This window comes from Lissotriton helveticus, chromosome 10, assembly GCF_964261635.1.
Source record: "Lissotriton helveticus chromosome 10, aLisHel1.1, whole genome shotgun sequence".
Lineage (NCBI taxonomy): Eukaryota > Metazoa > Chordata > Amphibia > Caudata > Salamandridae > Lissotriton > Lissotriton helveticus.
The window spans coordinates 975,390,113-975,405,755 of record NC_136071.1 but is presented as its reverse complement, the minus strand read 5'-3'; the positions used below and the strand labels follow the sequence as shown (position 1 = coordinate 975,405,755).

Below are 15,643 nucleotides of genomic sequence, written 5' to 3'. Positions count from 1 at the left end.
CTTGTATATTAAAGACTATTTTATCCATGAGTAAAGCATAGCGGGATACAGCTCCTTACTGTCCCTCATAAGCTTTTGAGGGACCTAAGTGTTCTATGATATTTTAAACGTAGTATCCTCCCACTAATACAACATGCTGTTCCAAATATCATTTAAAATCCATACTTCTGATAGCGACTTCTAACTGCAGATTCCTCACTTTAGAATATTCCTCAGCCATCAGACTAGATACGGAAACTCTTGAGCGGTACCTCTGAGTGCCGGTAGGTGGCTTGGTTCGGCTTTGGGTCATCTGTGCCAGAAGTGATGTTGTAGTGCCCATAGAGACGCCACACCGGTGCCCTGACATTAGTTTCTTTTGTTCTGCGTCAACAGTTCTGATCCAGAGAGCTGCATCTGGCATTTTTTTTCCAACTTTTTGTCGACACCAAGTGCAAGTCGATGGACCACAAGGCGATCACAAGCAGGCGATAAAACTCTTGGCGGTGCAGGCAAACAAGGCTCCATACCATTGTTGGGCCCAGTCCCATTCTCAGGGACGCTCGCAGAGCCGTTCTGGGAGTTCTTTTCTCAGATGGTCATCTTCGCACTCAAAGACTTCTTTGTCCAAGTCGAGTAAGTCGAAGAAGCATAAGAAAAAGAAGTTGAAGCAGGCTTCTACTTTGCCCTCCAAACGTGCTTCTTGACTCTGCTCCCTCACTTCCCCTGCGGAGCCAGTATCAGGGCTTACTCCACGCTACCCAGAGTTTCCCCGAGCCAGAGCGATGTCCATGTAATAAAGTAATTCTGGGATCCCATGCATGCCATCTTTGGGCCACGGACTTCCTATGGAACGCATTCGGACCCTACATAGTCAAGAGGTGCCCCCACTGGGTTATCGGTGGGTGTGCCCTAAACGCCAACCAGGCCCACTAATTATGCAGCCGGACCCGGAACAATGTAGACATGGGTGCCTCCACCCACCCGACTCAGTCCCTCCCAGCGCCATTCAACGATGATGAGATCATCATTTGAGACTTCAGTCTGCCACTGCTCAGAGTCGCTGCCTCCATTATCTTCCCCACCCCATCCCCTCAACTTTCCTGCTGATCCCTACCTTCCTAAGGGAGGTGATACCTGGTCCCTTGGCCTTTCCCTCTTGACCTGTTCTTTTGCCCCCTACAGAAGTCTTGTAAAGGATCATTTTGGGCTCCCACAATACCGGCCATGCTCTGTCCAGCAGCCTGCCCATCACTAGAGGACGGGGTCGTGGAGCCCAGAAATGACACTGGAGACAGTCCCAGTGCTTTTCCAGTCCCTCGTCCCTCCAAATGCCAAAGTCTAGAAACCTCTAAAGTCTGCCCTCTATTAAGTGCAAAACACTACAGTGGGACACTATTGGAAGTGACCCTAACCATGGCACAATTGCTGCTGTCTGCGTTTGCAGTATATGTCTTTCATTGTAATCCGTTTATCGCTTGTCATCCTCATTTAATCATCTTCTCTCATTTGTACTCATCATTTAGACCACATGCAAGTACAAAGCCAATTTCCAAAGTTTCTGGGGGCCCTTCGTCAGGGGTAAAATAGCCAAAAAAGTCATGTAAATACGCCCTACTAGGAATGACTGAACACACGAGGACTTGCAAGCAGCTTGAGATATATGTTGAAAGTAAACTGTGAATTGTGACGAAGGTTATTGGATTTACGGTGAAATATATCCAGTGACTAAAAGATTAATATTGATGGCATTTACATGACTTTTTTGGCTATGTTACCCCTGACGAAGGGCCCCCAGAGGCCCCAAATGCATTGGGTTATGTCAATAAACTGCTTTTGGAAGAAATGAGCACTTTTGCGTATTCTTGAAAGAAGAGGCACGGATGGCCCATCTCGAATATGAGAAACTTTGGAAATTGGCTTCATACTTGCATGTGGTCTAAATGATGAGTACAAATGAGAGAAGATGATTAAATGAGGATGACAAGCGATAAACGGATTACAATGAAAGACATATACTGCAAACGCAGACAGCAGCAATTGTGCCATGGTTAGGGCCACTTCCAATAGTGTCCCACTGTAGTGTTTAGTATTAACTACGTGCCTTCGGAGCTGGGCACGGCACCACTGAGCACGCCTAGGTTTAAGGTTACAAAGACTTGTGAATTTTGATGGAACTGTGGAGTGCAACCCACCCCCCTCTATTTGATCTCTATTAAGTGCAGCCATCATGTTGGAGGCAGAATCAGGCACCACCTTGCCCCAGTGGTCGGCGATAACATACGACAATTGGGTGCTTCAGATCATACAGAAAGGGTATGCTCTACTATTTTTGGAAACACCTCCACCCTACCCAGCATCCGAAGGAATGGCTGAAGGATGGCAATCTGTAGTAAAATAGGATCTGCTTTCATGGTTACCTTCACTTTTTGCTTGGTGTCAGTGTGTTTTTGACCCAGTCTGACTGGGATCCTGCTAATCAGGACCCCAGTCACTGTTCTTTCTCCCTAAATTGACCATGGTAAGTACTTTTGTACATCCACAATTGGCTACTGGTGTACCCATGTAATTCCCTAGCATATGATACTAAGGTACCTAGGGCGTAGGTACACCGGGGTCACCCATGGGCTGCAGAATGTATTGTGCCACCCATGGGAATCCACTTAAACTGTGACTACAGGCCTGCCATTGCAGCCTGTGTGAGTTCGTGCTTGCACCTCTCGTGACAGATATAAGTTTCCTATGTCTGAGGTCACTGCACTTAAAACCTGTAAGTCACCCCTATTGCAGGCTCTTCAGTCCTGAGGGCAGGGTGCTTGATGTGAGGGTGCCCCTGCAGGAGCAGGACACCCCTCCAAACCCTGGAGTCGATTTTCCAGGCTTTGTAAGTGCAGTTAGCTATTTTAATATATATAATGGACATCAGTTAGTTCTAGATGTCTAACTATGTAGTGGCAGCATCCAACCCGGGTTTGTTATCAAACATGTTGGAATCATACCCCAACACCAATTCCAGTGTTGAAAGTATGATCCCATTTAGTAGGGGGCTCCCTTAGGGTACCCTCCCTGTTCTCCTGGTAACAGCCTTTCAGGGTCTGACAGCAAGCTAGTGCTGCTGCTGACCACAGACACAATTCTGCTCGCCTGCTGGTAAGCCAAACTCGAGCAGGGGAAGGTAGAACAATAGGTTTCCTGTCACAGGGAGGTATGACCACCTCCCAGACCGGACTTAGTGTTTTGGGCTGGGTTGAGGGAGCTTGCCAGCTCCACCAGACTGCTTTGAAGTGCACATTGGGTGCCCTCTTTGCATACTCCAGCTTGAGCCAGTTCAGGGAGCACTTGGCTCCCATCTGGCACGAAACTGGACAAAGGACATGGACGTATCCTCTCCTCTGTCCAGCCCATCCTCTGGGAGGGACCCCTGAGTTGTTCCAACACTTCCCTTGGGGTACTTAAGGGCTTACCTGTGGGTGGTTCCTTAGATTAATTGTGGGACAAGACTCAAACCTGAAACTACTCTCTTCGAACATCTGGACACTTGGCTTCAACTGGAACCTAGACTGCACGAAAGAAGGCTCTTGCTGCTCCTGGTCTCAGTGTTCTTCAAGTCTTCTTTGTTGTCTGTGGCTCTTCTAGGTTCTTTACAGACCTGTGAGTATCAAGGACAAACAAAGTAATCTCCCTTGGAGTGAAGGATCACTCCGCTGCATCTGCAGGCGCTGCAACAAAGCTGACCGGTCTGCTGCTCCTGTCGTCCTACGTACTTCACGGAGCTTAGCAACACAGGTGGTGGTTCTACAACTCCCTCGAGGCTTGACCTGTCAACTCTGCAATTTTGAGGCCAGTATCCCTTGGCTGAAGCACTGGGATCAAACCCCTGTGTACTGTGTCAAATTGCTGTTGCCAAGACTTGTTGGCTCTGCACTCCAGAGATCTTCGGGCTACAAGAAGCTCTAGCATCTCTTCCCTCCAAGATCAGTGTCCTCACTGCATCCTCTGCACTGTGGGCCTTTATTCTTGGTGATCTGCTCGAGGTCCTTGTGCGACTCCTGTGCCTTTTTCCTGTGGGTCGTCCTGAGCATCTTCTACTTCTTCAGTGGGCACCCCTGCTTGCTGAGGGCCTGCTCCGACACTTCTGATGTTTGTAAGTCTCTTGGTCCTTGCTGGTCCCAACGTCGTTCCTTCTTTGTTTTCCACGCCAGTTGCGGCTACCAAGGCTTGTTGGTGGTCCCACCGTACACCAACCACCCAGTCATGGATATCCAATGTGGGACAGCTTGGGCTCGGCTTCTGGTCTTCCTCTGTATCTCCTGGTCCTCACAGCTGCAGCGACAAGGTCACCTTCAACTCTCCAGATCCTCCAGACATCGGTGGGCATTGTGACTTTGTGCCTCCTAGTCACTTTTGAGTGGCATAGACTCTGTCGCCTCTGCTTGCAGGTTCTTCACTTCCAGAATCCACCCTTGGATTCCACTGGACTCCATTGTGAACTTCTCCGTAGGCACTTTCTTCTAAGTCTTCCATTGTTGTCAGTGGAGGTTTCCAACGTCTCTTCACCCCTAAGCACCTGGCTTCCCTGTTGTACGTAACCTGGTCCCTGGGACATCCACGGGTGGGGTGGCTCCCCAACCTTCCGTCCTCCAAGGGAATTCTTGGGGGTCTCCTGGGAATAAGCATCTCGTTATTCTTAGAGTGCCGAATTTATTATTGAGGTATCAATATATACTGTTTACTTTTGTTATTTGAATGATGAACACCGCTGCTGTGCACATAACGTTTATAACATTTTTAAAAAACAATCCCATTAAAAAAAGATGATCAGTTCAGTGCTTGTTATCTTATTTGATCCATCTTTTGGAGTAGAATCATTAGATTAACGAAGATCGTTATGGTCATCTTTGTTTTTGTGTGATTCCCTAAACTTGGAATACTGTGTCTCTCTTTCACTTGTTATTTTGCTAGGTTTATCACTGAATATTATAGGGGTTATCTAGATAGATGAATGCAGGATTCTGCTGTTCCAAATATCACTTTACTGGGTTTTATTTATAATGGGAATTGACTTTTCTTTGCTATGTTCAGGTCTGTAAAATGTCTTCTATGCTGGGATATCTTTGGGTATTTTCAGTAAATGTTCTTTATTGCTCTGGCTGTGATTTGATGGTCCTTCTCACTTTCCTTGGGTTATTCACTAAATTAGTTTCTTTAGTTGCATGTAACATGTCTGTCTTGGTATCCTTTGCTGTGATAAATTTTCTTCATTTTGCTGGGGAAGAGTATTTGCTGCGTCTGCAGAGTGGATTAGCATGACATTCCCTATATGTCGACATCCTAATGCTGCAGTGTGAAGGTTTTGGTGTAACGTTCTGGGAAAGATATGGGTCATAGGAGAGTGTATGTGAAACAAACTTTGTATCAGTAAAGAACTACAAGTGTGTGTGGAGCTGTGGTGGCTTTAGCCCTCTTAGGATCTTGGATCTTGCTATCCGTGAGACAAACACTACTTCTGAATGCTGCTGGAATGGCTCACCATGGGGGGTCGCGGAAGGGAGCTAGGTCGGCGGCGTTTGTAAAGCTCTGTCATAATCTGCGAGCAGCAGCTGAAAACACACAGGCTAATTTAGTCTGGACCGAAATCAATTTACAACGGGGTAATGGCGCTCACAAGAAATATCTTAAAAATAGGATCAGGATGCTCGAATTGGGTGACCTATGGACCTTTAATACTTCTGGGCAAACCTATAAGAAATTAGTAAATAAATCAACCAAACTGCAAAGCTGGATGGCAGATAAGGAAAGCCTGTTTAGACGTTGTCATGGGTGGCTGTTGTTGAAATCATATTTCATTCTAAGAGAATCATCCCTGCCAGCAGCACCTTTCCACCGGAAGTTCAGTCATTTCTTACCTATTGATTCGGACAAATACCCACACTAGACCTTATGCCAAAATGGAGGATGGCTGGTTTAAAGTGAAGATCAGTCCTGCTGTTTCAACCACCAGGGGAATGAAACATTGTTCCACATTGTATGCATCTGTCCTATATTGATGGTTCAACGAAGATCTCTATTAAGACGGGAGTTCCTTGAACGGGAAATTAGGTCATGTAGGTCTGCGCTGGTGGAGTCTATGGACCCAGGCAGTACAATGCTGAACATTAGACTAACCCAGTTGTTGAATATTTTTAAAAAGATGATCCGCTTATAGGTCGGTTATGAGTTATCTGGAGTGAGTTCCCAATTTGATCTTCTTTAAAATGTGATAAATTAGTAGCCTTTAAGGCAAACTTAATATGAGCAGATAATCTTCAAGGACAGGTTGCTAGGGATTGCTATAATTAGCTGTTCCCCAAACCGTTAAGCTCAGGCAACTACCTTGTTTATCGTGGCATTTTAACTTTATAGGGGGAACCTTAGCCCATTCTGGCATTGTACATATTCCTGCCCCAGTCCTGCACACAAGCAATTTATTTACCTATATTAATTTACTTAAGGGAACTTTAGTCGCCAGTATGGCGATTTTGCACTTTATACACTAGGGAAAAGACCCTTCCCTGATCAGCCACTTTCATCCAATCTATATCTGTAGTTGGCATCTCTACTTAAATACTGTTGTATATTCTTACTTGGTGTCTGTAGTCCTTTCTTAGTGTTCCTACCTTCTCTATCTCCCATAGTACCTAAGTGTGTTCTATCTGGTGTGTGAAGATTCCAGCCTTGGCAGTTGGTTTGGTCAGCTGTGAGGTTTACTGCTCTGCTGTCTTATCTTGTGTAACGTAATAAACCTATCTTAATATCCTGAAGACGTGTCCTGCTACCTATCTAATCTACTTACAACAAATACCTAGGAAAGAAAGTGAAGAGCTTGTGACATGATGCTCAGCAGCCATAATAGATGTATGACAAATACCCTTTTTTATCTTTTTGTATGTATTTTTAAACTTTATGTACTGTATGATCTTGTTTATGGTTTTAATTGAATAATAAACTATTGTTACTCGGGTCATAATAAAAAAATATATATATATTTACCTTTAGGCCCGGTCTTGCGTCTTCTCTGCTCCTGCTCCCATGCGTTCGACAGGAACAGGAAGCAGACAGCCAGACTCCCTCCCCTAAGCCAATCACAACGCTGCAATGCAGCATTGTGATTGGTCTGAGCTCCGTGACACAGTGCTTAGCCAGGGGCTTTAGGGTTAGGCATGTTCTCAATGCAGCCTACATGGAGAAGGGAAAACTATGCATGACTGGTTTGGGCGGCCTCAGAGGGCTGACCAAATAGTCATTGCACACTCAAGAGTGGGCAAACAACACCTGTCCTGCTCCGTAAGCAGAGCAAAGCAGCCCCACCCACCCGCCTGCCCACAAAAGAAACATAAAATGGTAATAACTAAAAGTTATTGCCATTTCATATTGTTGCTTCTCGCACTACGACAAAGCAGTGGGGCGACGCTCCCGCCCCCTGTATGCTCTACAGATTTGTCATCATTCCCATTCCGAGATGGTGAGTGGGTCCAACAGACCATTCTTAGGTCTGGTGTTAGCCAAGGCCTTTTAATTTCAGTAAAACTATATATATACTTACCTATAGGGGCTTTCAGTCAGCCCTCTTCACCCATAGGTCTGTTATTGTGTCATTGAAATTTTTCTTCTGCCCACTACGGCATGGATCAGTGGGTCAGCCTACTTTAGTTATTGACTAACTTCAAAGTGAGTGAGAGCATTCTGCCCTTTCACAAGGAGCACATCCACTCACAAAGTAGTTCCCCTAAGGACCAGGGACAACTATGGCAATGTGTGCTTTTTGAGACCAAAATAATATTTTAGCTTTTTTCCAAATTTTGTAATATCAGTGGTAGCCCTGCAACTCCCAAAAAAATGTTTTATCCAAAGCAAGACAAAACAAGCATTAACAAAACTGGCATCCAATCTCAGACCAGTTTGCTTTGCTAATTCTTGTATGTTCCTGTCTCTTCATTGAACATCTCCCAGTTGTTCCTGTTCTGTCTCTTTCCAGTATTGCATACCTGAGAGTCCCCTTTTTATTTTTTTTGTCGTCCTGGGAATTAAATCTGAGCTGGCCTCCCCACTTTAATTTTGTACTGGTCTTGCCGGTGTTTTTTTCCGGGAGGTGGGGGGAGGGGGGGGGACACAATCCAATGGAGATAAACTGTACAGCAGTTTCAGAATCAACTGGTAGCGCCAAGAATACCTTAATTTAGAAGAGTATCTGCATGCTGACAAATATTCAAAAGAAATATTGTTTCTGCTTGTAGCTAAGCTTTTAGTGTCAAATGGTGCAGAGGTGTTTATTATATTTCGAAACTACTTTATTCGACTTTCCCTGAAGTTGTTGAAAACATTAAAAAGCTTTATTTATCTGTTAGCTGCCATGTTAAGCCAATGGGCAGTATCATGGCTCCGTGTTAGACAGCAGAGTCTCGTCACCTTTAAAGGGAAATGTAGGCTTTCATGCCATCAGCATGGCATGCTCTGCTGGCATGAATGGACGCCACACTGGAAAATGCCTCGAGCCATATAATGTTGCTAATGGGTTCTTTTTTTTAACAGCCGTTCTGTAATATGTTTCAGGAGAAATGTACAGTTACAAACAAATAACAAACACTGCTTTATGTACACTGAGCGGACATGGCTATGAATTGTAACTTACCACATTGTTTCTGTTTCAGATACGATAATTTTCAAAATCCAAAGAGGAGAGGACAGCCTGGCGCATCCTTCCGAGCGGGACAAAAAGTAACCTTGGCGTAGCAGATTTTTTCCGACCATCTCTTAAGATTCGCTTGCTCGTGAAATGTAATTGTAAAATTTAATTGTAAGATATACGAGATTTTTAATAAAAAAATTAATTTTTAAAATAAGGTTTAATCACGTTTGTATCGGTGTCCTTACAGGTTAAATCCTTTAAAACTCGTGTGTGTTTTTAGAACAATGTGTTGTTCAAACGCAGGAAATGAAGACATGTCATGCACTGACTGTCGAATATATACAAATGAATTTCAACGCCACCCACACAGTCAAGTATCCGCATATTCTTAATAACGGAGCGAACTGTACCTATAAAATATTTGCCGAAGGGGCCATGATTGCCTTTAGGTAAGGATGAATGGCAGATCTCTATAAACAATGTTAATCTTTTCCAAAGGTGCGTGTATCATTAATAGGATTTACAGTAAGTATTTGAATATTCAAAGTGACGTCACGTGGCACTTGTCTGATTTCCTGATAAGCTGATGTGCCTTTGCACTTAGCTCGCTGCCTTTCCCGGTTGAGGAAGGAGAAGGCAGGCTAGAACCTTGCTTTCAGATGTGAGACACAATTGCTTAAACTGCGGTACAGGTCAATCAGACAAGCTGAAGAGGAAACTAATTTTGCATTATGTTTGCTACACGTGTCACACATAAAATGTGAGGAAACATTTGTTATTCAAATATTATAACTCAAAAAATAGAATACAAACCATTTCTTCCACGTTTTTACCTGTATAAATATCGTGTTGTAGTTTATAGCATAAGGGCTGCAAAATGGTGTGAATGGATTTGTGTGTTTTGTTTCTGTCGCTTGTGATAGCACACTCTACCTCAGCGAGAAAATGCTCGTCCTTGAGATATGCCTTACATATATGTTATTTACAATGCTTAGATATGGCACTAGTGCTATAGGTTGCGTTATATACTATATGAAATCCAAGACATTGTTAATAAACCGAGTCTTTCATGAGGAAATGACAGAGCAGACAGCACAAACCTCTTGTTTTGAAGAGCAAAGAAAAAAAAATGACCGCAGCTCGTGCATCAGTTGTGAAACAGTGCAGCACTTAAAAATAATCATCTCTTAAAGGTCACTTGGTGCAGAACTCTGAAAGGTTCTGTCAAAACAATTGTCGCATAGAGGAAATCCAGTCCAAGAGAGCACAGATTGCGTCACTTACACAGCACAGCGTTTCTGTCCCAGTTCTTGAAGCTGAGAGTGCAGCACTTTTTGCCAACACAAACGGTGCTGCACACGAGGCTCGTGCATACCAGCAGAATAATAAAGCAAGTTGTCGGATTTGGGGTTATGAATAGGTACACACCAGCGGTGTAGCTATCATTAGTGCACCAAGTGCTGGGCGAGAAAGAAGACCCATTGCTGCCAAATGATGGCCGTTTCTTTTTTGTATTTTATTTTGTAACTGTGCAACAGGAGTACCAACCTCATTTTCATTGCTTGCGTTAGGCCCTATAGCACCCCAGCTTTACAATTCGACATTGACCGGTGATGAACTAAGCTGGATCGTGAGCTTTGAATGGGCTCCATGTGGAAGCGCGAGAAGGGCTGCGAGGGGTCCTGCTGCTCGTCAGCCCTGTCTCGAGCTCAAACACTCTCAAACCACAACAACCGCCGGCAGAGCTTGGAACATTCTGGAGAACCCATAGCAAGTGCAAAGCAGGATGCCAGGCTCGCTCTCCTCTTTTCCTTGGCTGGCTTTCTTTATAGCTGAATCTGCTTGTTTCTCTGTGGCTGTCGCCACGTGTTTTTTTCCTAGGAGGGTAAATCTGAATGCTTCCCTTTTGGTGTCTCTTCATGGGCATCTTTGTGCAAGTTCATCTTCCTTAAAGGAGGGTCCTCTGCGTATCTTCAGGAATTAATTCTGCAATTCATATGCCAAAGATGATGGACTCCGAGTACTTTTTAATTAACATTTATAATATTTAATTCCACCAAAATCCTCTCTCTCTCTCTCCATCTCACCTTCTCATTTTCTTACTCTCCCCTCCCCTTCTCTCACTCTCTCCCTTCTCTCGTTCCTTCCTCTTGCACACAGACTCAAGATAACCAGATATTCACGCACACCAGCCGTGCAGTTGTTCCTTCCTCTTCTTACCTATCTCTGCACGAGTTGGGCGACGCCTGCCTGATTCCTATTCTTCTTGTGGTGATTCACAGCAAGGGCACGGCCTGCCACAAAAGCAAACACACTGGAACACATCGGCCGAGTTGCAGTGAGGCCGCAGTGCCCTGCTAATCACTTTAGTTCTGAACTGGGAATGAAGATTAGTTAGGGTGACTAACTGGCATGGGTGCAAATTCAGGTCGGTGAGTGTAAACATTCAAGACAAAGGGTCAAAATTCAGGACAGAAGGTCAAAATTCAAGACAAAACTTTGGGACAAAAGGAAGTTTTACAAACTCACCAGAGGAGGTCGCGCAATAATATATAAGGAAATAGACAACCAACATAAGTACAAGTCAAAATAATTTTATATTGAGACAATTGTGCACTTCATAGTTTTTTGCTCAGCTTTGAGCAACTGTGCTGGTCTTTTTGTGGTATTTCATATGGTCATGATCTATTTATATGGTTACTGCGCAGGGTTGCCCAGTCTGATATTCTTTTTACACAATTCATGGTCCTGAGAAGGCATGTTTGGTGATAGAAGTAATCAGAAAAATCTGCTTGGATGGATTTTGTTACCAGCATCTCATATCTGATTTCCTTTGTGAGATGGAAAGCAGCACGCATAGAATGTAGCTAATTGGGACCTGCAGTGCTGGACTAGAATGCAGTCCTCTGAGTGGCCAGCTTTATGTGCACTATCGTTTCAGGTATTCCATTTCTGTTCAGCTGGTGATGATTGGTTAAGGGGCTGGTACAGCACTGAGTGATGGATAAGACCAACAGAGGACAGGTCTTATGTGAGGGTAGAGCATTAAGCAGGAAAACAGAGTTCTCAACCAGCCTGCATGTGCAGTAATTGGCGACACACTGCTGAGTGTTATGGTATTATTGTGGGCCAGAACGATTAGATAGGAGTTGACATTACTATATAATGTCCTGGCTAGCCCATATATCAGTTCTCCTTATTTTACCTCTATATGATTGGGCTGTTTCATTTCTATGAGGTGTAAACGGCAGATTCTCGCTAATGCACGGAAGTGTGCTACAGAGTAGAAACTGTATACGTTTTTGAGGAATTATTGTAGGTCAGAAGGAGACACTGCCTTTTCCATACAGAACATTTTCTTTTGAAATAGAAGCACAATGCCAACATGCAGTTTTACTGATAAAACTATATGGCGCACAAATAATACTGTGTGGAAATGTGGTTTCAGCAAATATGTATCATTTGAACATCACCAAGTAAAGTTCCTTGATTGTTTTTGTCATATTAACACTTACTTTCGAGCACACTTCTGAATTACAAACAAGTGGCCTATTTGTGGTTTCCTAACTGCTGACATGTTTTGAGACATTCGCACAGTTCATCGACTCCACACAAAGGAACTCTTCAACATTGTCAAAGAATTCTCCAAACCGACAGCCATAGAGACCATCCACCCCTCCCAAGAACTCTGCGACACCCTCTCAAACTACTTCCACAGCAAGACCACCAACATCTACAAGTTCAACATTCAACTTGCCACCCTCAACCCAGATGACCTCAGGCAATACCAACTAAACCATCACCTCTGGGTCACCGCTCACCACCTTGGCCACCTCAGCCATCTTGTCTTCCATCCACTCAGGGACGCCCACTGACTGCTGCCCCCACCACCTCTACAACTTTGCAACAAACCCAATCAGCACGCAACTCACCAGCATGCTCAACTCCTCCATCTCCACAGCAACCTTTCCAGACATATGAGAACCCATAGGACCTCAGACCCCTCCTAAAGAAACCCTCCGCTGACCCCAACGATCTAAAAAACTATCATCCAATCTTCCTGCTCCTCTACCTGGCCAAAGGTCTTGAGAGACCCATCAACCAGAAGCTTACCGAATTCCTGGAACAAAACCATCTACTGGATGCCTCGCAATCAGGATTCCATGTCAACCACAGCACTGAGACTGTGCTGATTGCTGCCACAGACGATGTCAGAGCACTCCTCGACCTTAGAGAGCCTGTGGCCCTGATCTTCCTCAACCTCTATGTGGCATTCGACAGAGTCACACACAACACTCTCCTCAACAGACTCTACAACATAGATATACAGCAAGACACTCTCAAGTGGATCACCTCTTTCCTTACAGGACACACACAGAGCATCCCACTGCCTCCCTTCATCATATGAAGCGTGCCACAAGAATCATCCCTCAGCCCCACCCTGTTCAACACCTACATGACCCCCATTGCAGACGTCGTCAGATCCCACGGACTCCGCATAATCTCCTATGCAGACGACATTCAACTGATCCTCTCACTCACTGAGTACCCCTCCAATGCCAAAACTAACTTCTGCAACGCCATGCCCAACATAGCCAAATGAATGAGAGACAACTGCCTCCATCTCAACTCCGACACAACTGAAGTACTGATCTTTGGGATTAACACCTCCGAATTGGACCACTGCTGTTGACCTGCAGAACTCTAACCCAGGCCCACACCGACCAGCCAACCATGCTCGCAACATCAGCATCATCCACAACAGCCAACTGACCATGAAACGACCAGTCAACGCAGTCTCTGCCTCCTGCTTCCACACACTTTGTATGCTATGCAGAATATTCAGATGGATCCCAACCAACACAAGAAAGACCGTCACTCAGGCCTCGTCACCAGCTGCCTCGACTATGGCAACACCCTCTACGCCAGCATCTCCATCCAGCTCCTCACAAGGCTCCAGACCATATAGAACGCTGCAGCCAGACTCATCCTGGACCTCCCAAATTGAACTCACATCGCCTCCCACCCGAGAGACCTCCACTGGCTCCCCATCCAGAAAAGATGTCAGTTCAAGTTCCTCACGCACACCTGCAAAGGCCTCCATGACCTAGGACCTGCCTACCTCAACCGTCTACTGAACTTTCACCAAACCCGCTAGACACCTGCGCTCCTCTTCACTCGTCCTCGCACACACACCCTAAATCCACTGCAGCAGTAGCCTCTCCTTCTCCTATATCGCTGCCAAGACCTGGCACAACCTTCCCTTCCAGTCTGTACAGCCCCTTCGCTGGCACACTACAGAAAGAGACTCAAGACCTCGCTCTCTTCGACTGAGGCACAGTGCCCAGATACCTCCTGGGGGTGACCGTGTTTCATTTTACAAATGCTGTTTGATTTGATTTGATTTACAGGTATTTAAAGGTTGTTGTGTGTTACAAAATACAGACAGCTTACAGCCTTTGTTTTCACACCCCCAAGACAATTTGGGAATACATGGTGCATTCTACAACACATTTGTCATTAGATATTTAACTGTATTAGCTTCTAAAGCATAGTAAACTTACTTTACAGCCCAAACAAATCTTTGTTTGGGCTCTTCAACGATTCCCGCATTATCACCAACAGTTCCTCTTAACTCTTTCTAGTCCCTCTCTCACATGTATTTCATTTGTTTTATGGCCTTTCTCATTCCAGTATAATGTGTTGGAGCACTTTACATCACACACATACAGAGACAATGAATCATACTGTGTAAATCAGTGTATGAAAAATGCAAAGAGGACAGCAAGGTGTAGGATGCATATGTCACCCATACCGGTTGGCATTTTTAAGAGTGTTTGGTCTGAAGAAGCAAAAACTCAGGATTCAGAACATAACATCGTTGTTAGGGTTGACTTTAATTATATAAATTAATTTCTACCCCAACATACATATTTTAGCAACATCGGGCTAATGAAAGACTGGAAAGAAACCTAACTTTCTAACCTGTACCAATCAGCTCTTTGATGGTCAGGTGATAGTTGCACTGTCAAGCCAAATCTAAAAATCCATGTAAATTAATGACGGCGCTCATCTATGCTGCTGCCAGAGAAAAACAACATAAATGATCTAGCTATCTAAGAGACTTTAACAGAATTCCAATGTCATGTGTGTGTTCCTGAAAGTTCAACCTTAGGCAGCTGGATAAATAAACAAAATGATCACAGCTGGTGGAGGGCAAGCACTTTTTTTGAGGAAGTGTACAAGTTCTACCCGATCAAAACATGTAGTGCTGACTCCCAACATGTTGGCAAACCAAAAGCCCCTCTCAACTGATGCTCATAGAATTGTCTGGTGGAAGCTACCCTGTGAAGCCAGATTATAAAAACAAACCTATCGCAGGGTTAGAGTAGCCTATAGGGCAACTAAGGCCATGCCCGATGGGCTGGTCTGACAGGTCACAGTGTAGGCTGTTTTTTTGGCTGTTTGTGGGCATGTTTTCAGGTCTGCTGGGCAGTTTTTACTGTTGATTTCCATGATATTAGAAAAAACATTTCCTGCAGCAAGCTCAAATCCAAGCAGCTTTCATATCATATGCTTATAAAACATGTCTTTAAAAGTTCAAAACTGCCCAAGTTTATAAACATTGGACACTTTTTTAACCATCTAATTCACAAATGGTGGTCGTTTTTATATTGATGTCCAGACCCGCTTTCTTTCCCAGTCTGACACAGGCTAGACCTGTTGGCTAATGTTGGTTCGCATCATCGGATAAATGAGTTGCAACAATGATTTTTGTTGTGAATAATTGAAAATGTTTCAATTCTAAAAATATGAGCCTGTGAATAAAACCTTACTAAGGCCTGTGGAAGGGGTAGTGGTCTGAGTGCCCCAGTCACACCTGTTCTCTTCACACAAACTGCCTCTGCAGATGCTTTCTCAGCTTGACACTTCCACCCCTTTTCTGCATATATCTTTCTAAAATCCTGCATCTGCATATCCCACTTGTAATCTCCTTCC

The 15,643-nt window shown here is 44.5% G+C and overlaps 1 protein-coding gene across 2 annotated transcripts in view; it reads left to right on the top strand.

Annotated features, from left to right (window-relative positions):
- Positions 1-8,855, top strand: part of PEX1 (peroxisomal biogenesis factor 1) — a 628,515-nt gene extending 619,660 nt beyond the window's left edge. For both annotated transcript variants that reach the window (XM_078663649.1, XM_078663648.1), the window contains one exon: positions 8,667-8,855. In XM_078663649.1, coding sequence (XP_078519775.1) covers positions 8,667-8,748 — 82 coding nt within the window. In that variant the 3' untranslated portion in view covers positions 8,749-8,855. The remainder of the gene's footprint in view (positions 1-8,666) is intronic.
- Positions 8,856-15,643: the final 6,788 nt, after the last annotated feature.